Source organism: Panthera leo, chromosome A1 (genome assembly GCF_018350215.1).
Source record: "Panthera leo isolate Ple1 chromosome A1, P.leo_Ple1_pat1.1, whole genome shotgun sequence".
Lineage (NCBI taxonomy): Eukaryota > Metazoa > Chordata > Mammalia > Carnivora > Felidae > Panthera > Panthera leo.
The window spans coordinates 70938729-70963723 of NC_056679.1; the positions used below are offsets into that span (position 1 = coordinate 70938729).

At 37.0% G+C, this 24995-nt stretch overlaps 1 protein-coding gene across 5 annotated transcripts in view; it reads left to right on the top strand.

The window, feature by feature from the left end:
* The window catches only part of PCCA (propionyl-CoA carboxylase subunit alpha), a 474500-nt gene that overhangs the window by 194245 nt on the left and 255260 nt on the right, over positions 1-24995 (top strand). For all 5 annotated transcript variants that reach the window (XM_042929832.1, XM_042929843.1, XM_042929812.1 and 2 more), the window contains 2 exons: positions 1961-1997; positions 23678-23756. In XM_042929832.1, the coding sequence (XP_042785766.1) occupies positions 1961-1997; positions 23678-23756 (116 nt within the window). The remainder of the gene's footprint in view (positions 1-1960; positions 1998-23677; positions 23757-24995) is intronic.

The following is a 24995-nucleotide window of genomic DNA, read 5'->3' on the forward strand; positions in this document are numbered from 1 at the left end:
AAAATTTTTGTAAGTTGTGCTTTGTGTAAATAGATATCTCTTTATATACACACATCTACAATGTGTACATAATAAATATCACTAATGAATTCTGTGCATTATCTTTTAACATTTGCCTGTTTGTCAGTTCTCTCAAGATAACAGACTTTTGAGACAGCAGTTTATCTTCTCTCAGAATATCTTTTGCAAATATACTACTACACATTTGAAAGAAAAGACATGTTAAAAGTTTCCTTCTAGGCTTCTTATAATCCAGTCTCCATCAGCCAGCACTCTTCCTGTATTTTGTTCGCGAGGCACTAATTGTCCGCATTTGGCAGCTTTAACACTTCCTGACAGAGAGGCTATTAAGGGGAAGTATTCTCCAATAACTGTCACTGGCTTGAACAAAGAACCTCCAAACTCAATGTGTGGAAACCACTAACATTCTTAAATGACCCTTTTCATGGATTTTTATCCCTTTAAGCTAAAATTTGGAGAATGTAGGGTCAGTGAAAACAGCAAGGTGTAATAAAGCAGTAAACCTTGATTTTTTGGGGGAGAGTAGAGTGGGAGGTATAGATTTATCTCTGACTTGCAAACAATTGTTATTTGGAAAATCTCATTAGCAGATGTGACTGCTTGGAGTAAAAAAAAAAAAAAGAGAGAGAGACTTAAAACTGATGTTGCTTTCAGGACCGCTTTGAACTTAACAAGCACCTATTTGTGGAGCAGACTGGCTAATGAAAGGAAATTAAATTTTTCTGACAACTTCCCCTGCCAACCTCCTTATTCAGGGGATGTTATTAGGTACTGAAGACTTTTAAGGAAGATTTTTTTTTTTTTTATTAGACATAAATGAAGCAGTTATAAACATCCCCCGCCCCTCCTTTTGGGGGAGAATTCTGACATGGTTACTCTACACCTTTAGATTACTAGCTTAAAAGCTTAAAAAATACCAGCCTTCACTTTAATATTTTAAAGTTATTTTTGAAAACTTCAGGCATTCTCACTACCTAATGGTTTCAAAACATTACTGTTATTCCTTGTGATTAGTTTACATCACTGAATTGTAAAGAAAAGTCATATTTACTAGGGAGGCTTAGATGTAACACCTTCTTTTCAGCTGTCTTTTTATTTTTCCATGGGGAGATGTATCAGGAGTGTCCTGTGCTGGGCGTGTTAGGTGAAAGTTAATGATCAATGAAATGGTTTAGATTCAAGGGAAATTTTTTTCCTTTCAGTTGCATTGGTTGGTATTTGGCAATAATTCTTACATGCATCAACTCTTACCTTGTACTGTTTTGGGAGGCATTTGCTTTCTTTGGCTTTTTTGAAGTTTTCCCCCACAAGTTGGTTCATGGAATTTAAAGTTTTAAATTACTTGTCTTAATAAGATATAAAGATAAAATATGTACCTAACAAAATAATGAAATAAAAAAGAAAAAGTAATGGAAACTACTAAAGGAATTTTTGGGGAGACAGCTGACAATTCCTGGAGATATTGGAAATTTACTTTTTTTATTTCTGGAAAATCTTGAGCCTCTCTGAAACAATAGAGAATCAACTCCCCCTGCTGACAGAATCCAGGAAAACATGACATGTAAATATCAGAGGACAGGAACAAGCTGGTTGTAGACAAACTTTAATGATCTGATTTATGATTCAGTATTGATTGTAAACATCTAAATTCTGCTGTTAAATTCCAGCAACTGCACCAAATCATTTGGCAATTCTGGTAGTGCTTCCTGCCAGCTCATTTCAAACTGCTTTGAGTTTCTTAATATAATAATGATGAGGTAGAATTTACATTCCACTTATGGTATTAATTTTACATTTCTCTGAAAGAAAAGAGTTAGAAGGTTGTAAAATTGAACATTAAATGAATCAGAGGAGACAGTAGTGCAATATATGACTGCCCTAAAGACATTGTGCAATGGCTGATGGGATTAATGTTGGCTCTCATTTCCTGCTTTTACAGGATGCAGATGAAGCTGTCAGAATTGCAAGGGAAATTGGTAAGTTCTTAAATTAACTTTGCTAGAGTTTCTGTGTCTTTCAGCAGATACGGTTGAGTAAACATGTAATAAGTAACCCCATAGAGCAAATAATATTTTAATACATTTAGGATTCTGATTACTTGTCCCTTTGGAAGAATTTATCTGCTGAATTAGCATATTATTAAAGTGAACTTTAAAGAGTAATTTGACTTTTTAATTACAGCTCTTTTGTAAGTTGAAATCACTGGCTAATTAAAAGAAGGAATTGTCTTAACTCTTGAGATTGGATATAATGTAAATTTTATGTATTTAGCTGAATACAACCTATTAAAGTTAAAGACATAGATGATTAAAATGAAGATTTCACATTTGACAAGGCTCTTCAAGTTTTTACCTTGTCCTAAGATGTTTTAATAATCTTGCTAGGAAACAGAATTTGACAAATCAGAACTGGATATTCTAAATTGGAGTAAACAGTAAACTGAAGGACATTTTAATGACTGTGTTACTTGATTGTTTTAGGTACAATTATACTTAGGGCAGGGCTTATCAACTTCTTATTTAAAAAAATATTCCTTTATTGCTCATGACAACTGTTATATTTTCAGTATCTGCCAATTAAAAAAATAGGTGAGGACAAATTGTTATCATGGATTAGTGGTGGTATCCAGTTACTTTACAGTTGTGTTAATCAAATTAGTATTTGTATACATTTGACAGAACTTTGTAGGTTTGTGAGAGAAATCTGACAATGCTCAGCAGTCAGGAAATCTCACCTTCTTAGCATTCCTACACGGATGGGGCCAAACTTTTCAGCATCCCGCATTAACATTTCTTTGGTCCTGTTTTGTCATTAAGATCCACTGTTTGGAATTGTTTTATCCACTGGGAGAACATTTGATTTGGCAACATTTACAGAGTTGTGATACATGGTATATACATCTTATTTCTGAAAGTAATCGATTGCATTAGTAAATACATTCTTTACAATTGGCTCAGGCTAGCTGAACAGTTCTTTAGTGATCTGGAAAGTTGTTGGCTTGTTGTGTCCCTGTTTCTGGTTGGGTCTGGCTAAATTATTTTGGTTTGGCTCATGGTTAACTGTGTTTCATTGTTTATTTGTTTTGCAAACATAGCTGCTACTGATACAGATTTGGATTTAAGACCCAGTCTTAGAAAATCTTATTTTATCTGACTATAACATCTCTTCCTTAATCATTTCTTCTGACACATCAACATTTTCAAAAAAACATTTCAGTACTTCACAGGAAGATTTGCTGGATTGCTGAATAAGTTGGACTGCATGGAACTGATTCGTGGTTTATTTCTTTGAGAAAATCAAAAGCGTCTCTCTGAAGTTTGAAATCACTGTCATTCCTCACAGCCTAAGAGGCAGGTAGCATATACCTGCTGGCTTTTGAGGAGACTTTCTTCTAAAGTAATTTCACTTCATTCTACTGTATACGTGTAGATTTAAGAAGTCATCTTTCTAGTTTAGGTGGTATTGTTATTAACTACAGAATAAGATAGACTAGTACTGTTAACACAATAGTATCTACATAAAAAGGACAGAATATTTGGATAAATTTAGAGAAATGAAAGGGATTGGAAGAAAATCTTGAATTATATTGGCATGCTTTATTTCGAATTATGAATCTTCACCTCTTAAGCATTTCCTTTGTGTAAATGGCAGGCTGCAAATGGCTTTGCTTGCTTTTTCATGTCTTGTCCTTTATGTTTTCTTTCTTTTTTCCCCCCAAATAATCTGTGACCTTTAAAATAATCAGTTAATCATAGTGGGACTCTGAACAGTTCTCATCACCTGGCTTTCCTCAGTATTTTAATGCTGTGCTTTGCTCCCCTTTGAGCTAAGGAGTTACCGAATTCCATCGCAGGCTCTTTTCTTTATATTTAGGCGCAACCTTTATGACTTCTTCCTCTTTTCTATCTTCTCATTCTTCTCCAGTTATACCTTCTCATTTGTGAAATAAATGATCGTAATCATGGCTGTGAAGTCTAACACTGCTAGTGTTTTGCTTATGCTGAAAGAAAGGGAAGCCATAAAATTTGAGGTGAAATAAAACATAATAAAGAACCAGGGTCATCAGCCTATTATAAAGCTCTTGGAATTTCCCTGAAACCCCCCCTGAATCACCACAGAAACCTCCCATAAAACTGTTTCCCTGAAGTGCCAGCTTCTAAAATAAATGAAATGAAATTAAATATTATTCCACTCTCAGTATTCTGTATTCTTTGGTGATTCATCAGTTTTGTTTTCTACTCATTTTATTGAGATCTATCACACTTTAACTACATTATGATTTTGATGGGCTTTGGTGAATTCATTTAAGAGTTGAATTAAACATTGATTCCACAGGAAAATATGCTCCTAGTTCTAAACAACTGAACTATAATCAAACCTTTGAAACTGTCTATTTATGGGTAGCAGATTGACGATGTCATATATACCTATTGACATATTTTTCTGCTTTCCTTCTTTCTGTGTTACCTGGAGAAAATTAAATTGGGCTTTTCTGTGATTCCCTCCTCTCTCGAGTCTTCTCTCCTGGAAACAGGAATCTGTGAGGCCAAAGGAGGAAGCTAACTGCCTTGAGCATTGATGAATTAGGTGTCTTTTACATAATAGTAGCTCTTGTTTATGGAGCATTTTTTCCATGTTGCAGGCACTTTGTGAATGTTATTTCTAATGCTAATTCCTGGGTTAATTATTTTCATTTACATTTAAGAAACTGAGGATTAGAAATGGTAAGTAATTTGCTCAAGGTCACAGAGCTACTGAGTGGTGGGCCTGCTTTTAAATATAGGTTCATTTAGCTCCAAAGACTATCGATTTTTCATTATACTTTTGCTAAACTAATGGGATTAGAGGATGAGAGCTAACATTTCAGTCACCACTTGGTGTAAAATACTGTGAGTCACTTAAGCATGTTATATGTGGCATTAAAGAAACAGCTTCGTATCGTCGACAGGGTGAGAGACCATTAGGGCTTAATATGTTACCTCTGTGTACTTGATTTTTGGTCTGCCTTGTCTCCTTCATTCTCACTCCTGATGTTTTCCTTTGACCTCTCTAAGTTTACAGATACAGGGCTATTGATCCCCAGTTTATCTTTAACCCCAGAGATAGACAACAGTAATCAGTAAGACTGATTTGCATTAAAGTTTGATCTTTTTTTACTGGATCAAAGGTCCTTAATACAATCAAGCTGAATTGATTGGTGAAAGGAAAAGAAATTGTAAATCTGAAACCTGTCATTTAACCTGCCCTTTAACTTCCAGATTGTTCTGATTCTTTTCTTTGGCACGTCTTTCTCAACAATTGCAGATCATGTCCGATTTAAATAAATGTTTTCTGATCCCCAGATTCACCATCCTCTAAGCCTGCTTCGTCCACAGTTTCTGCATCTCAGTACATGTCACTCCCATTTACTCAGTGGCTAAAGCTAAAACCCAAGATCTATCCTGGTGCCATTGCCCTGTCATCCTAATGTCAATATATCAATAGATACTGTCAGTCCTTCATTCAAAATACCTCCTGTGTTCACTACTCACTATCTGTACGACTAGTACCCTCTCCCAAACTACCATTGTCCTCTCTGGGACTGTGACAATAGTTTCTCTGCTTCTTTTCTTAAACACTTCAAAGCCATTCTTCACATAACAGTTAGTGTGATATTTGAAAACTCTAAATAACAAGGACACGCCCCCATCTCATCCCACTCCGTATCTGCTTGAAGCCCTCTAATGGCATTTCCTTGCACTTACATAAAATCAAAATTCCTTAGCCTGACTAACCCCAAATGATTTGGCACCTGCTTTCTCTCCAATCACATTTTATACTACTCCCCGCCTTGCCTGCTATACTTTAGTTACACTGGCTTTCTTGAACACCTCAAACTTCAGCCAACATCTGTTGTTGCCTGAGTTGTTAATTTTAGCCATTCTGACAGGTGTGTGGAGTTCTCACCAATAAAGTTGAACAATGTGCCTTCCAGTTAAAAAAAAAATTCTTGATTTGTAGAAAGTTTGCTGATTTCCATGATGTCACTACTTCTACCATAGCCAATTTCAAGTTACCAATGAGACGTTATTACTTATTTTGAGAGGAAGAGAGAGAACGTGCATGTGTGGAAAAGGGGCAGAGGGAGAGGAAAAATCCTAAGCAGACTCTGTATTGTCAGCGTGGAGCCCAACATGTGCCTTGACCTCATGAACCGTGAGATCGTGACCTGAGCCAAAATCAGGAGTTGGACACTTAACGGACTGAGCCACTCAGGCGCCCCACCAGTGAGACATTATTGAACGTGGAACTTGGAGAAGTGCAGTAGCATGCCATTTTATAGTATTTCCACCATGCCAACACAATAACATCAAGAACATAGATATAGCCAAGTGTAGGAAAATAATTAGACAGTGGTGCATTTTGAGTATTTATTACCACGTTTCCTGAAAATTTAGCAGTTGGCTCTTCTGAGCTAATAAAAGCCAATTCTAACACATGGCTGGTTCTAGCCAGTTGCTATAGACAGAATGTTTGTGTCCTCTCAAAATTCATGTGTGGAAATCTAATCCTCAATGTGATGGTATTTAGAGGTGGGGTCTTTGGGAGGTGATCAGGTCATCAGGACAGAGCCATGTGCTCTGATGAGTGGGATTAGCATCCTTATAAAACAGACCCCAGAAAAAGATATTTGCAAATGACGTATCTGGATACAGGGTTAGTATCCCAAGTCTATAAAGAACTTAACCAAACTCAACACCAGAAAAACAAATAATCCAGTGAAGAAATGGGCAGAAGACATGAATAGACAATTTTCCAAAGAAGACATACGGATGGCCGACAGACACATGAAAAGATGCTCAACATCACTCATCATCAGGGAAATACAAATCAGAGCCACACTGAGATATCACCTCACATGGGTCAGAGTGGCTAAAATGAACAAATCAGGAAACTACAGCTGCTGGCGAGGATGTGGAGAAACGGGAACCTTCCTGCACTGTTGGTGGGAATACAACTGGTGCAGCCACTCTGGAAAACAGTGTGGAGGTTTCACAAAAAATAGTACTACACTCTGACCCAGCAATAGCACTACTAGGAGTTTACCCAGGGGATACAGGAGAACTGATGCATAGGGGCACATGTACCCCAGTGTTTATAGCAGCACTTTCTTTCAACAATAGCCAAATTATGGAAACAGCCTAAATGTCCATCAACTCATGAGTGGATAAAGAAGATGTGGTTTATATATACAATGGAATACTACTTGGCAGTGAGAAAGAAAAATCCTGCCATTTGCAGCAACGTGGATGGAACTGGAAGGTATTATGCTGAGTAAAATAAGTCATTCAGAGAAGGGCAGAATCATATGTTTTCACTCATATGTGGATCTTGAGAAACTTAACAGAAGACCATGGGGGAAGGGAAAGGGAAAAAGTAGTTACAGAGAGGGAGGGAGGGCAAACCACAAGAGACTCTTAAATACAGAGAGCAAACTGAGGGTGGATGGGGGAGTGGGGGAGAGGCAAAAGTGGGTTATGGGCATTGAGGAGGGCACTTGTTGGGATGAGCACTGGGTGTTGTATGTAAGCCAATTTGACAATAGATTATATTTTTAAAAATTCCATGAAAAAAAAAAAAATAGACCCCAGAGAGCTCCCTTGCCTTTTTCACCATGTGAGGACTCTTGGCTGTTTATGAAACAAGAAGTAGGTTCTTACCAGACGCTGAATCTGTTAGCAACTTAATCTTCTATTTCTCAGCCTCTAAAACTATGAGAAATAAATGTTTGTTGTTTAAGTCAAAACAACAACAACAACAACAAAAAGAACATCTACAGAGAGGATCAGTAAGGAAATACAGATCTTGAACAACACTATAAAGCAATTAGGCCTTATATATATAGAATACTTTGCACAACATTAGAAAAATACACATTTTCCTCAAGTATTTATTAAAAGGAGGCATGAAGGACTGAATGATTGGGTTATAAAACATTTTTTAAGGAAAGGATAAAATAATATCAAACCAAACAGTATCTCATAAAGTGTGTTCTTTGTCCTGCAATGTTCTCAGGACTTATTTCAATATGGAAATATCTCCTTGCCGCTTTTATTGAAGTATATTGATGGATTGCTTTTCTCTTAAAATAGCATGGGATTCCCTGCATTAAACAGATTCTATTTATCTTTGCAAATGGTGGTTTTATGTTCATTTAGTTACTGTTTTGTAATAAAGTTGACCATGTGAGTTAGTTTTCCTTGCATTTCTAGTACTTAAGACAATGCTTATCACATAGTATATATTCAGCAAGTGGTTATTCAGTGAATGAATACAAATAGAAATGTGTATATCAGTATACAAATGAATTAAGTAATCATACATTAAATTTTTTTTCACAATATTTATAGACCATAATTTGACAGAGATTTTCTCACTTCCTCCCCCCCTTTCCTAATCTTGAATTTTGTAATGGAGATACCTGGGAAGAACTGGAACATTAAGTAAACCATGATAAAGTGTCAGCAAATAGATAATTAAAAAGTAATCTAAGATTATTCAAGTAAATTTAGTATGTGCTTGTTAACAACTGCTCATCAATTCTCGAAGGTTGTCCTTGGATTCATTAGGCTGGGATAATGGCAGTTTTAGGAATCTAAGATTCAGATGTATGAGATTATGTGACTGATCCTTATTGCCTTCTCACTTCTCTCTGATGGTGACATCTTATGTTCTTAGCAAGATAGGCTCTCCCGTGTGTGCGTGCGTGCATGTGTGTGTGCTTGTTTTTCTTTAAGATTTTTATTCTAAGTAATTTCTACACCCAATGTGGGGCTTGAACTTACAACCCCTAGATCAAGAGCTGCACGTTCTACCGAGAGAGCCAGCCAGGTGCCCCCTTCCATTGGTTTCTTTTTGATATTAGTCTTCAGACTGCCATGGCCTCTGGCTCTGGTTAGTGGGGGTGGTCTTGCTTTCTTCTCTGTTCTGGCTCTTTTCCCCTGCCTGTACCTCCCATCTTCCTTTTGACATATCATTACATAAAAAGTTGCTTGTGGTTTTTTTTTTTTTTTTTTTTTTTTAACATAAGAACAAATTGTGTTAAGAGGGATAAAAATACTTGGCTAAGGCCCCAAATCTTTTATTTCCTCTATTTCATGCTGTTTCTTTCACACATGGTATACGGCTGTGTGGTTGAAGATATATTGAAGAAACCTTTGAAGAACAATTACAGTTTGTATACCTTCTTCTCAATCTCACATTCTGTTAATTTATTTTCCAAATAGGTCCACAATAGAAGATATGATTAATATGCTAAGGAGATTTAGTAAGAAATGCCTAAGGAAAAAGTTAGGTTGAAGAGAATGGTGTTCTTTGTGAAATCCGTTAAAAAGTGAGGATTTTTTACCTTGCTCTTTTCCCATCATTGAAGTAATGTGGTCATTCGAGGTCAGAATGATAATCCCTGGGAGATGGGGGAACGAGAGTCCTATGTCCCCTTTCTTCATTTCCCACCGTCACTTAGGGTACTTCTGTTTTCTTTTATTACTCCAGCATACACGTTTTGGTTTTAGCGTGATTTCACAAGTTCTCACTGTGTATTTTTTCCATATTCTTTCCCATTGCCTCTCTTTTGCTTTTCTCAGTTCTTCCTCATCTTCTGTTTTTCTTGCATACCTTTTCTTTTTTCTGTTCTTCTGTTACACAAGAGGCTGTGTTTGATGTTCCAACAGTAATGTGAAAACATTGAGCCTTTGGTTTTTGTTTGGAAACTTGCTGTGTGTGAACCCCTTTTGCTCTAATCTATCAATACATTAAATGTGCTCTATTTTTGTTCCTAGAGCAGAGCTAGGGATCTAATTTTTTATTTGCCTGAGTAGAGGGAAATAGGTAGACAAGATCAGTTTTTCTAAAAAGGATAATTGCTTTTCCTTGCCAAATCAAAACAAGTCATGTTATGTTTTGGTTTACTTTAGCTTATAACATGTCTTGATTATATCTTTATGTGTGCAGTATTTAAACTAAATATATTTCTGTAGTTATTTGTGTTGTGTGTGTATGGACAACGTAGGAAGGGCAAACCATCCTGTGCCCTTTTCACACTTTTTTAAAAAAAAATTTTTTTTTTTTTTACTGTTTATTTATTTTTGAGACAGAGAGAGACAGAGCATGAACAGGGGAGGGTCAGAGAGAGGGAGACACAGAACTGAAACAGGCTCCAGGCTCCGAGCTGTCAGCACAGAGCCCGACGCGGGGCTTGAACTCACAGATCGCGAGATCATGACCTGAGCCGAAGTCGGCCGCCCAACCGACTGAGCCACCCAGGCGCCCCCCTTTTCACACTTTTTAAAAATTTTCCATTGGGAAAAATAAAGTGATAATAAGGATCACTTACAGTATCTTTTTAGAGAATATATATATTATATATCTGCAGTGGTAGTGGAGATATGAGTCATTCATAGTTGGACTGCAATACATAACATGTTTACATTCCAGTTACTGGATGATGATAAATCCCAGATAGTATTCGATGCAAATATGTATCACCTCAGTCTAAATGTGTTAACCCAAAGTGTATGGCAAAACTAAGTTGATAATGCTAAAACTAACTATTACTGATTTGGAAATAAAAGAAAGTAGAAAGTGTTATGACCAAGTATACACAACATGAGTAATGCATTGATAATGGAATTCATTACCTCAAATTGCTTGAACTTAAACTACCTCTGTTTGTATATACAATAGGAGCTTTTCAGTGTTGCCAAGTGTTGTGTGACAGCCACATTTCCCAGCAGATTCTGAATTGTACTTTCTCAGAAAGCTCTAGTAATATGCTGGTTTTTATTCAAGTCCATATAGTTGTCATTAGTTCATAAGCTCTCTAGTATTCCACATATTTATTGTCTTCTCTTGTGATCTTAAGCAACAAAGACTATTTCTTTGTCCTGTGTGTTTGCTTCCCAGCAGTCATGTTGTGGGAGCCAGCCTTGTTCTGTGCCAGCCTTGTTCAGGGAGTAAGAGGGCTCATGGAAGTTCTGCCATGTGCAGTGTCATGTATCACAGAGGCAGGAAGTGGAGAGGTTTCAGTTTCGATATCAGCAATGAGGCTTTTCCCATGATTCACTGTTCACTATTCTATTTCATTTTGTGGTTTTGCTCTTTGTGCATGATAGTCATTATCTCCCAAATCTTGAATTTATCAGCTTCTCTCCATTTCTCGGCTCCTTTTTCTGTTTAAGCTCCTGTCACCTCTTGCTCTGATCACTGTAATAGCCTTTCAGATGTATTCCTTTGTAATAGGTGGAATTCCTTTGGAAACAGATTCTGGAAGTTTATTGCAGAAATACACTTGGGACCAGTATATGTGAAGGAGTGAAAGACTCCGGACTGAAAGAGGAGTTGAGTTGAGATGCAGACTCAACAAAGGACTTAGCTGACCCTACAGAGAGTTCTGAATATTGAGTTGGTTTTTTATAACTGTTTCAATGACATTGAGCCTTTGTACACCGGTGTCAGCTCACCATTGGGTGTGGGCTGTCCCTAAGATTGAGCAGAAAGCTGAGGACAAGTCAGCTGTTGGTTGCCAATAATATTTCCAGCAGCTGGCAGAATGGCCTAAAGTGATGATCTGAATTGGAAACCCTATTTCACAGTTTTGATATGTATTTTTCGTAATTGTTCATATCTGGGTATTTTCAGATTTCTGTCTCTCTGTTTCTCTCTCTTCTCTCTCCTTTTGTCTTTTTTTCCTTTTCTTGTCTTTTTCTTTTCTCTTTTTCTTTTTTCTTTTCTATTTCTATACCCAACATGGGGCTCAAACCCACAACCCTGAGATCAGGAATTGAATGCTCTCCTGAGTGAGCCAGCCAGGCGCCCCAGATTTCTATTATGGTTTTTGACTGTGTTTTTTAAGAATGCATTTTAAAATAACTGAAAATTTTCTACTTTTTGTATTATTGATTTCTTTTTTTTTTTTTTTAATGTTTACTTATTTTTGAGAGAGAGTGAGTGAGTGAACATGAACAGGGGAGAGGCAGAGAGAAAGGGAGAGAGAGAAAATCCTAAGGAGCCTCATGCAGAGGTAGATCCCGTGAACTGTGAGATTATGACCTGAGCCGAAATCAGGAGTCGAACAGTTAACTGATTGAGCCACCCAGGCACTGCTTATTTTATTGATTTCTAACTTAATTGCTTTCTGTTAAATGAATGTGATCTTTTTTATTTAGAATCTTATTTGATAAGAATTACCTTGGGGCGCCTGGGTGGCGTAGTCGGTTAGGCGTCCGACTTCAGCCAGGTCACGATCTCGCGGTCCGTGAGTTCGAGCCCCGCATCAGGCTCTGGGCTGATGGCTCGGAGCCTGGAGCCTGTTTCCGATTCTGTGTCTCCCTCTCTCTCTGCCCCTCCCCTGTTCATGCTCTGTCTCTCTCTGTCCCAAAAATAAATAAAAAACGTTGAAAAAAAAAAAATTACCTTATGGCCAAGGCATAAGTCACTTTACATCTTACATCCGTGCCTGAAAATAATGTATATTCTCAAATTATGCTGTATTTTATAGATAACCAGTAGGTCAGCACTACCTGTTAGGATGTTCAAATATTCTAGTGATGTTTTGATTATATGATCAATTTGTAAAAGAGTGGATTTTTCAGTTTTTCCTTGCTTGTTAAGGTTTTGCCTCTGTATATTCTTAAGATAAGTTAATAAGTAATATAACAGCATAACATGTATCTTCTTGGCTAATTTTACTTCTTAGCGAGGTGTAGTGACTTTTTGGCTTTTAAATCTGATTTTATGTGATGATAATATGTCTAAGCCACCTTATTTTGGTCTTTTCTTTGTATGTTCCTCCAACTTTTCAATCAACCAGTGAACCATTGTTTTAGGTGTATCTCTTGAAAGTATATAGACTGATGTTTGTTTTGTTTCTATTCAGATTAGCAGTGTCCTTTTTTTTTTTTAATGTTTGTTTATTTTTGAGAGAGAGAGAGAGAGAGAGAGAGCGCGAGCACACTTGTGCACAAGTTGGGGAGGGGCAGAGAGAGAGAGAGGGAGAGAGAGAATCCCAAGTAGGCCCTGTGCTTTTAGCATGGAGCCCAATGCAGGGCTCAGTCTCATGAACTGTAAGATGATGAACTAAGCTGAAATCAAGAGTTGAATGCCCAACCCACTGAACCACGCAGGTGCCCCTATTTTGTGTTCTTTCTTGAAAGATGTTTTGCCACATGTGCAAATCTAGACTGATAGAGGTTTTCTGTCAGCATAGTGCTGAAATGGTTGTGCTGTGTTCTGTAGCTGTTGAAGAGATAGCTCTAATTTTTGTTACTTGATGGCGATCTGTTCTTTTTGTCTGCTTCCTAAAATCGTTTTTATTGATGTACATTTTATGAAGAATAGAGCCTAGCTATTTTAAGTGTATACCTTAGTGAATTTTAATAAATGCAGCCAAAATTAAGATCTAGAACATTGTTATCCTTTTTGAAAATGTCCCTTCCTCCATTTTACATTTCCACAAAAGTGTTTGAGAGTTCCAGTTATTCCAGAAAAACTCTTAACATTGCCTGTCTTTTTAACTTTAGTTATTCTGATGGATGTGTAAGTTTTATTTCAGTGTGATTATAATTATATTTCCTTAATACCTAATACATAATATGAGTATATTTTCGCATGCCTAATGCTTTCACATTCATTAATCTTCTTTTGTGAACTGTCTTTTCAAATGTTTGTCCCCCTTTAAATGATTAATAGACTTAATTATTTTTTAAGCACCATTTTAGATTTGCAGAATAATTGAACACATCGTTAAGTACATGCAGTTCTATATACATCCCCACCCCCAGCACACTGCAGTTTCCCCAATTGTTAACACTTGGTGTTAGTGTGGTGCATTTGTTACAATTAACAAACCAACCTTGATACATTATTAACTACAGTCCACAGTTTACAGTAAGGTTCCCTGTTTGCATTGTGTAGTTCTATGTGTTTTGACAAATGCATAATGACTCGATTCTACCGTTATAGTTTCATACAAAATAGTTTCCCTTGTGCTTCATGTTTTCAACCCTCCTCTCCCTACCCCTGCAACCCTTGGGAAACACTGCTTACTACCTCTATGCTTTTGCCTTTTCCAGAGTGTCATATAGTTGGAATCATACAGTATGTAGCCTTTTCAGATGGGCTTTTTTTTTCACTTAGCTGTATGTATGTAAAAGTTCCTCCATGTCTTTTTGTGGCTTGATAGCTCATTTCTTCTAATTATTGAATAATATTCTATTGTATGGATATACAACAGATTGTTTATCCATTCACGTTTTGAAAGAGATCTTGGTTGTTTCCAGTTTTTGGCAATTGTGGACAAAGTTTTTGTATGCGGGTTTTTGTGTGGACATGAATTTTCAACTTAGTTGGGTATATACCCAGGACTCTGACTACTGGGTTGTAGGGTAAGATTATTTTACATGCACACCAGCAGTGAATATGCATTCCTGTTGCTCTCCTGTTGCTTTACATCCCAGATAGCTTTTGATATTGTGCATGTTTTTGTTATTAGCCATTCTAATAGGAATATAGTAGTATCTCGTTTTAATTTGCATTTCCCTGAATGCAAAGATGTGAGCGTCTTTTTCTATGTTTGCCATCTTTACATTCTTCTTTATAGAGGTGTGTCTTCAAATCTTTTACTGATTTTTTTTTTTTTTAAGAGAGAAAGAGAGAGTGCGAACTGGGGAGAGGGATAGAGTGGGGGAGAGAGAGAATCTCAAGCAGGCTGCATGCTCAGCACAGAGCCCAATGTGGGGCTTGATGCCATCACCCTGGGATCGTGACCTGAGCCGAAATGAAGAGTTGGACGCTCGACTGACTGAGCCACCCACGCACCTCTTTTGCTGATTTTACATTGGGTTTTCTTACTGTTGGGTTTTAAGAACTCTATTTTAGATACAAGTTCTTTATCAGATACATGTTTTGAACATATTTATCAATGTTTTTCTCTGATGGATTGTGCTTTGGATGTTGTATCTCATTGTAACTCATGTAACTCATTGTCGGGTGCCAGGGTGGCCCAGTCGGTTAAGTGTCTGACTTTGGTTCAGGTCATGATCTTATGGTTTGTGAGTTTGAGCCCCGTGTTGGGCTCTGTGCTGACAGCTCAGAGCCTGGGGCCTGCTTTGGATTCTGTGTCTCCCTCTCTCAGTGCCCCTCCCTGCTCATGCTCTGTCTCTTTCTGTCTCTCAAAAATGAATAAACATTGAAAAAAAATTTTTTTTATTTTAAAAACTCATTGTCAACCCCAGGGTCATCTAGAACATCTAGGCCATTCATCTTCTAGAACTTTGGTTGTTTCTGTATTCAGGTCTAAGACCCACTTTGAGTTACCTTTTAAGGATTGTGTCTAGATTAGTTTTTTGTGTGTGTATGGATGTCCAGTTCTAGCACTATTTGTTGAAGAGACTTTCCTTTGTTGAATTGCTATTGCTTTTGCTTCTTTGCCAGAGATCAGTTGACTCTATTCACGTGTGTCTGTTTTTGGTCTCTTTATTCTATTCCATTGATTAATTTGTTCTTTTACCAATACCATGCTGACTATAGCTTTATAAGAAGTCTTGAAGTTGGGTAGTGTCAATCTTTGTCTTTTAAATAACTTAAAAAAATTATTTTCAAGAGTACAAGCAGGGGACGGGGAGGGGGGAGAGAGAGAGAGAGAGAGAGAGAGAATGAGAATGAATCTCAAGTAGGCTCCACAGTCTGTGCAGAGCCTGATGCAGAGTTCAACCCCATGACGCTGGGTCATGAAATGGGCTGAAATCCTGAAATCAAGAGTTGGACGCTCAACCAACTGGGCCATCTAGTCGGCCCTATATCAATATTTTGAAATTGTTATTTTCCTTTACTGTTAGTGATTCTGGGCCTTTTGTTTTCTGTATAAATATTAAAATCAGTTTGTTGATATCCACAAAATAACTTGCTGGGATTTTGTTTGGGATTTATTGCATCTGTAGATCAGGTTGAGGAGAATTGGTATCTTAACAATATTGTCTTCCTATTCATACACATGAATATTTCTCCATTTATTTAAATCTTCCTTAATTTTATTTGAACTTTGTAGCTTTCCTCATATAGGTACCATACATTTTTTGTTAGATTTATGCCTAATTTTTTTTGGGGGGGGGGTGCTAATGTAAATGGTACTGTGTCTTAAATTTCAAATTCCAAGTTTTCATTAGTGGTACATAGGAGTGTAATCAACTTTTTACATTGACCTTGTATCCTGCAACCTTGTTACAATTCATTTATTAGTTCTAGACATTTTTTGGTTGTTGTGTTGACTCTTGGAGATTTTCTTTATAGACATCCTATTACCTGCTAATGAGTTTTATTTCTTCCCAATGTGTTTACCTTTTTCTTGTCTTATTGCATAAAATAGAACTTGTATAGAATGTTGAATAGGAGTGCTAAGAGGGGACACCCTTACCTTGTTCATGAACTTAAGGGGAAAGCATCTAGGTTCTCATCACTAACTTTAAGGTTAGATGTAGGTTTTTATAGATGTTCTTTATGAAGTTTAAGAACTTCAATTTGTAGCTTGCTGAGCTCAGTGGGTGCTAGATTCTGTCAAATACTTTTTGCATCTGCTCCTATAGTCATATCATATTTTTTCTTCTTTAGCCTGTTGATGTGATGGATTACGTTAATTGATGTTTCGAGTATTGAAATAACCTTGCTTACTAGGAATAAATCCCATGTGGTCATGGTATAATTCTTTTTTATACATTGTTGGATCTTTTCCTTTTAGTTCTTTTATTTTAATTAAAAAAATTAATGTTTGTTTATTTTTGAGAGAGAGAGGGAGAGAGACAGAGTGCAAGTGGGGAGGGACAGAGAGAGAGGGAGACACAGAATCTGAAGCAGGCTCCAGGCTCTGAGCTATTAGCACAGACCCTGACATGGGGCTTGAATCCACAGACTGTGAGATCATGACCTGAGCTGAAGTCAGGCACTCAACTGACAGCCACCCAGGAGCCCCATTTTAACTTTTTGTTTTAAAGTTTAGAGAGAGAGACAGACAGACAGACACAGTGTGAGTGGGGGAGGGGCAGAGAGAGAGGGAGACAGAGAATCCCAAGCAGGCTCCACACTGTCAACTCGAAGCCTGACTTAGGACTTGAACTCATGAAACTGTGAGTGCATGACCTGAGCTGAAACCAAGAGTCTGACGCTCAACTAACTGAGCCACCTAGGTGCTCCCCAAATTTTAATTTTTAATAATCTTTAAAAATTTCTCCCAACATGATTCTGTTTTCCTTTTAGAAAAAAAATTAATTGGAGTGTAGTTGATGACTTTTTCTTTAAATCCTTTTCCATACTTACAATGTTTCTAATAGCTATAATTTGTAATAGCTGTTGTATGTTTTTCAGTTTGGGGCTTCTTTTCTTTTGACTGTTTTCCTCATGAGGTGATTGCATTTTCTCTCTCTCTCTCTCTTTTTCTTTTGTTTTTTGTTTTTGTTTTTAAGTACTGTCTACACCCAGCACAGGGCTCAAACTCACAACCCCAAGATCAAGACAAGAGTCCCATGCTGTATGGGGCTGGGATAGTCAGGCATCCCTCTTCACGTGTCTCTTAAGTTTTGATTGGATTGTAAACATTGTGAATGTTATATTTTGTGTTTGGATTTTGTTATCTTTGTGTAAAAGCGGTTAAAATTTATTTTGTTTGATAGGTCAGTTAATTGATGTTCATATTAATACCTTTTAGGTGCCTTTTTTTTTTTTTTTTATAAGCTTCCTTAACTCAAGTGAAGCATAGCGTTACCTGGTACTGTGATTCAACAAGTTTCTGTTAAGCCATCTTGTACCTTCCACTCTTCCTTTCCTTGAATTCATAATTTTAATTTCATTAAACATCTATGGTTTCTTGGTACAACATAAACTCTTAATGTTTTAGGCTGGAGAGAGAGGTGAGAAAAAAAAATAGAGAATTCCAGTGACCACTGTATAGTCCGAGGGGACCAACTATAGTGGCAGAGAGTTGTGTTAGGAGGCTACTACAGGCATCCTATAAAGAGGTAATGGTAGTTTGTATAAGTGTTGTGATCATGGAGATAAAGAATAGTGAAGAAACTGGATTTTTTAGTACTTTGTAACTGTTGCATACTATCCAACAGTTATAGTCCTAGACATATACCTTTTGCACAGGGTTCCAAGCTACAGATACAGAAATACTCATGGGAGCATTGTATGTATAGATCTGAATATCTATTCACTAGAATGAATAATGTGTGTTTATACAGTGAAATATAGTACTAAAATTAAAGGATTTGCAAGTACTGAAATTGTTAATTAATACATTTTATTTAGTAAGTACATTTTGCATTCTCTTCTCCAGGCCCTCTTTTAGTCATTGGAGAAACAACAGTGAGAAGAGGCAAAAATTGTCAGCATTTTTAAAAACTCATTTTGCTATAAGCAGTGTAAAAATTATATAAAGCAAGACTCATTAAAGTTTATTATTACTATCGGGTGGAATATTGTTTGAGTATAGGATATTCACAGTTTCCAAAGGTTGATCTACAGATCGTCTGCTAATTATAAACTGAAAATGGCATATTTTTCATGAGGAAATTTAATGGTCACCATCTTAATCAAGCAATCAAACTTCTTCATCAGGAAATGGACAATTAGACTTTTTTTTTTCTTTCTGATGTGATATAAGAATTAGGGTACAATTTCAGTTATGTAGTATTAACAGATTTTTATTCTGAATCTAATAATGAGACAATCAGGTAAATTGAAATTGTAGGATATTGTTTGCAACAGTAGTTTGGATTTTTCAAAATATCACTTTCATGTAGGATAGCTCCTCCCATAAATATACACACAAACTCCAAATCAAAAAGGTAATAAGTGAACTATTCAAGGAGAGAAAAGGAATCTAACCAATGCAATGTATAATACTTGATTTCCCTGTAATTATAATATACAGCTGTTAGCTGGAGATTTCCTTCCTGGCTGTCTGAGAATCTCCCTGACCCCCACCCCCATTCTTTTGTTCTCTCTTCTGAGGTTCCATTATGAGATTCTATTCTGTCCGTCTGGAGGACTGTCCTATTCTCTGAAATAGCTTTCATTTTCTTTTAATTCTGAACCCTACTTTTAGGAAATAAAGGCCTAATTATAAATGTTTTCCAACTGTTTTTAAAAGAACACCCCCCCCCCCCATCATATGTTCTCTTTGATGCTGGAGAGATTTCTGATTTACACTATCAAATTAGGAATAGGACATTTTCCAAGAAATACTTCACTTTTTACCTTTTTCCCCATTTTTCGTCTCCATCAGTCATTATATTCTACGAAATCTTAATTCAAGAAACTGAAGGTGAAGAACCACATAAAATTCTTTATTTTATGACTGTTGCATCACTGAGGTATCATTTGCCAGCTTTAAGTTACCAAGTTGTTACACCGAGTATAGGGGCAGATTTTGCTTGAAGGGGGAGGTTATGTAATGTATTGTGTCTTATATGGGTCAATGTGGTGCTATCAGTTGTTCAAAAGAAAAAAAAAAGTTCCTTTAGACCTGTAATCCATAACAAAATGGGAAAGTGCCTAAACTCCCAGAATCTTCCTTCATTTCCTTATCGTCCGTATCCACACTATCAGCAAGTCAAGCTGACTCTATCTCTAAAACAAACTGCAAGCCTTTGTTTCTTCCAGCCACGTCCAGAGCACAGTTGGCTCGCCCTTAGAACATTGCAGAAGCTTCTTAATCAGTCTCCCTGTGCCCACCTTTGTCCTCAGACAGTTCATCCCTTGCGGAACAGCCAAAGTGATCTTCACAAACCCAACATTAGGTTGCTGCCCTCTCCTGTATTGTAGCCTTTCCAACTCGTTCTTTCTGTCACGAATGTTCTTCTCTCACTGGTTTTCAGAGGGCAGGCTCCAGCTCAGTCAAGTCTCAGTTTCAGTATGTTTTCTTGGAGAAGGCTTCAAGGAAAAGGAACCCTGATCACCCCCAGTCATATCCTTCTGTTGTCTTTATTGTACTCCCCGCCCCCTTATGTGTTGTGTGTATATTCATATTTATGCATGAGTATGCATATTTAGGTGCCTGTGTACTTACACATCATTGTCCACTAGATGGTAAGTGCCATGAGAGCAGAGAACTTTCTGAATTGTTTACCTTTGTGTCCCCAGGAGCCAGATTGGTGCTTGGCACATAGTGTTTACTGAGTGTATATTTTTGAGTTGATGAATGGGAATTTGGTAGAGAGTTAGAAAGAAAGAGGATTGCTGCTTTCTGGTGGAAAGTAAGACCTGTTGATTGCTGGGGGGACAGGAGACCAGACCTGCCCTTGAAGTTTGAGGACAGAAAGGGAGCAATAGTGCTTTGGTAACCTGAGTTTCTGTACTTCCTTAAATATTTAATTTTTTTCCTCATGTAGTATTTAGTAGGTTTCTTTTTGGAAACATTAGGTGGGAGGGAAATAAAGAATGGAGACTCGCTGCATGTTGGAGTTGAGAGTGTTTGCAGGAGCGTCACTGGGTGGTGAGGTCAGGTAGTGGGAGTAGGCATCTGGGGAGAGGCGAAGAAACCTGTGGAAGAACTTGCCAACAGCACCAGGACCTGTGGTATCTTTTTTTTTTTTTTAAGCAATCTTTTCATACCAAGAGTTCTTCTCCTTTTAAAAACCTTAGAGAAATTTGTTTTGTTCTAAGGGAGGTTGTTCTGCTTCAAATCTATGGCAACCAAATAATATTAAAGAACTCCATCATAGTACTCAGAAGTGAGTACTCCAATGGATAATAAATTGGGGTAGAACATTAGTGGAAATTTTGGGTCTAGACCAGGTAAAGTGAGGGAGTGGTGACAGCCATCTACTTGACTAGTTTGGATTTTTTAGGAATTTTTACTTTTGGTTGAATCTTTTTACCTTTTCTTCCAGTTCCTGGTCCCCCATGACTTACCCCATTTAGAGTTTCAGAGACACAATAAGAAAGTAGGGATGAGGGACTGGGCTCTTTGATATTATTTAACATCATCTGTGTGGAATATTGTTTCCCCTCCTCTTGAAATGGCTAGGTCTAGTTTCTGCATGGCATGGTGACAACATAAAAATATGTTCTGTCTGAAATTTAATGACTTATTTGGCATAGGAAGTGGAGTATAAAACCTTAGTTTTATATTATTTCCAATTATAGTTCAGAAATTAGATTGAGTTGGTGACTGTAATGTCACCACTAGCTTATGCCAGTTTCTTTTTCCCTCCCAATTGTGTTATATTTGACTTGTTAGTTTCATCAGAGAATCTTGTCTTCCTGGGTTATATGTATTGACAGGTCTCATGCTACATTGCCTCCTTTTGGGGGGACCATATGTAATTGCCTTATTATGTATTACCTTGTTGCCTAACAATGACTCATCTTTTCTGAGCATATAATAATTTCTTGTTGACAAGTTACTTTTTCTGTTTTGTTTCCCCATCTAGTTCCTTCTGACCAAGGACACTTTCCCAGTCTTATTTTGAACTAGGGTCCATAGTAAATAAGATGAGATTAATACTGAAATCAGAATAACTGCACATTTCCTAATCCTCAGAGGGAACTGAAAACAGAGATACGGGATATAGATAGCTTACCTCTTGTGGTTTCCTGTTTCCTGTTTGTATGGATAAATAGTTTTGGATGGTGAAGTGATAACATGTTTTTTGGGGTATGGATCCATTTGTTTAAATTAAAAAAAATTTTTTTAATCTTTATTTTTGAGAGAGAGGGAGGGAGGGAGGGACAGAGAGAGAGGGAGACACAGAATCTGAATCAGGCTCCAGGCTCTGAGCTATCAGTGCAGAGCCTGACACGGGGCTCGAACTCACAAACTGCGAGATCATGACCTGAGGTAAAGTCCCTTAACTGACAGAGCCACCCAGGCACCCCACCATTTGTTTAAATTTTTGATTTAAATTTTATTTAAATTTTAATGATTTCTTAAGCATGCCAATTTCTAATTTTTAGGTATTATTTCTTCACTACTCTAAAACAGGCTGATTCCTCATGAATGACTTCAATCTGATTCCTTTATGGGACATTCCTGTGAGGCCACAGCATGGAAAGAGACGAATACTCCTTTTTTTTTTTTCACTCTTGTGCAGGGTCTGTGGCATGCAAAAGTGTGAAGCATATTTTTCCCCTAATTTATGTTTTGGTTCTCTTTTTCTTCTGCCATCCTGCGGATACTCTACAGCTGGATTATTTTAGTCATTCCTTAAGCCAATCCCATGCTTCCCTGCCTGTTTTGTTCCTGCTATTCCTGCCTAAAGTGTTCAAATCCTGCTCATCCTTCACAGCCTCACGTAAATATTTGGTCCTTGCTGTAAGATGATTTCCTTAATTGCTTTCGTCTTACCTTGTTGTACTTTTCTCTTCTGAATTCCCAGTGACAGAGTTATTTGGGTACTTTCCCTCTCTCTTCCTAGATTCTGACACTCCAGTGTAAAAACAGTATTGTTAATCTTTTTTCTCACTGCGCTTAGCATTGCTTTTAAAATACTGTCCCACATAAATATAACCAACATGAGAATTTAAAAAATTGAATTAATTATGAAACACATAGAAAGCAAGTGCCATTTTAACTAAGTTGAAGTTAAGAGCTATGTTTTGTGGCTTAGGGGCTAAAGGTCTATGACATTTGGCCCTCTCTTCCTTTTCCTCTAAGATCCTATAGGTAGAGTGTAGTGCTGTTAGAGCATCACAGGCCAGGAAGAGTCTTCCTGGTGCTCACTGTTTTCTTCAGAAAAGATCATAAACAAGTGGTCTCAGACATAAGTGTATCCACCTTGTTTTCAGGAAACCTCTAAGCAAGGAGACTTTTATAACTTTTCTTGGTAACTCAAGCTGTCACAAACCTTAGAATAATCTAAAATACTAAAACAACAATCTTATGTCATTTTCTCTTATCAAACTTTAGCTGGAGATGTCATTTGTTTGGGTCTTACTTTGTGTTTTCATCACACTTGCTAGCATATGCATTCCTTGTTGAATCAGTGGGATAGTGCAGTAGCCTCTCCATTGATAACAGCGAGTCCTGGACCTTCTGCTTCCACCCATGATAGAATAATGTGACTTGATTTCTCCCCAAATCATTGTGTCATTTTTTGCTGATAAAAGCTGCAGGGGTTCCCTGTGAATTTTCAGATGAAAATACCTCAAATACATGTAAATCATTACTTTTGAAAAAGGGAGTTTAATTTGTGATGCATGCAAACAGTACTTTGGAGGAATTTGTGTGTGTGTGTGTGTGTGTGTGTGTGTGTGTGTGTGTGTGTGTGTAAATGTCATAAAAGTTGCTTCTTGTATCTTTGGTTAGTTAATATTATATGTGCTTCTATTTTTGGAATCCTCTGTCAAATAACTTATTTATGTTTTCTTAGCTTTTTATTTCATTACTGGTAAAAATGTTATATTTATTGATACAAATAGTCTTTTTCTTTCGAAATGATCACCTCTCATTTTTAAAATATATATGAGATCATTACACTGGTGTTATTTTCCTGACTCTAAAGAAAGGAACTTTTAAATAAATTAGTTATTGTCTTCTGTGTTATTGAACATGTGGTCAGTTGTCATGTTCATGCATCCAGATGATCAAAGTCTGAACTTCTGTTTAATTCTTCCCTGCTGTTAGGCTACCCTGTCATGATCAAGGCCTCAGCAGGTGGTGGTGGGAAAGGCATGCGAATCGCCTGGGATGATGAAGAGACCAGGTGAGGTGCTGTCCAAAATCTACTTTTGATGAAAATTGCAGTTACTGGAGTTTTATTAAACTGACAAGTAAACAGATACCAAAAGTGTAATGGAATAATTACAATAACCAGATAATTTTTACTCTTTTAGATGGGAAAAAATGGAGATTATGCAGAAAACTTTCTTGTTTATATGTTGATGATGATTGTTCTGTTAGAGAAAGGTTCTTACTTTTTTATGCATTAACAAAGGAGGATTGTCTTTTTGTTTTTATATTATATTTTAAAAATTATAGTCATGATTCTGTTTTTTAGGCAAAAGCTACTAACATTTGATGTATATTCTGAGTGTGGTCAGAAGATTTGAAGCAAATATATTTAAAGGCAGTTATGATTTCATTCGTGCATTAGTCAGTGTGTACTTTCTATAGCTTGTCTATAAAAATGGTGAACTACTTCAATAATTCTATGCTGTGGAATATATTTCTTCTGAATTTGAAACTACTAAATGTCCTTTATATACAGTGCACTCTGTTGTAAATGTAGACCAGTTTCTTATTAGTAGTTTCAGAAATCAAAAGTAACTTTTAAAACCAAATTTTAAAAATCCAATGCATTGATGACATCATGGTGATTAAAAAATAACTTTTTGGGAAAACTGCATAGTACAAACAGGTTTTAGGCGCTTCTATGTAGGTTTGTGTTTTTATGGATTTTCGGATATGGCAGAAGAGATTTATGTCATTTTTTTTTGGAGGGTTGGAGGGGATAAACAATGACTTAATTATTGTCTTATGTTGCTTTTTGGTGCCCTTTTTCTACCCAGAAGTAATGTGGTCTTCCAGGTCGTTCTGCTTTCTTCAGTTCCTTTGCTTTTCCTTTCCTCCCCACTCCCCCATATCTCTCAAAAACAGAAGTCTGGAGCAGTCGTCGTGAAAGTTGTTCACTACAAACCTGATTCAGAAATTAGGTTCTAAAGTGTACAAGCAAGGTAAAAATTTCCTCAAGGCAATATATTATTACCCTTTAAAATCTTTTGGGAAAACACCAGGTTGCAGACTTGCACAGATGATTTTACCTCTAAAGGAAAATTATCTCAGGACACCATTGTTTCTTTGGTTGAGCATCAGAGAAAGTAATTAGTTGTGTTGTGGCGTTATAAGAGATAACATATACTGCTCTTTAAACCTCAGTCTTGGGGCGCCTGGGTGGCAGTTGGTTAAGCACATCTGACTTTGGCTCAGATCATGATCTCGAGAT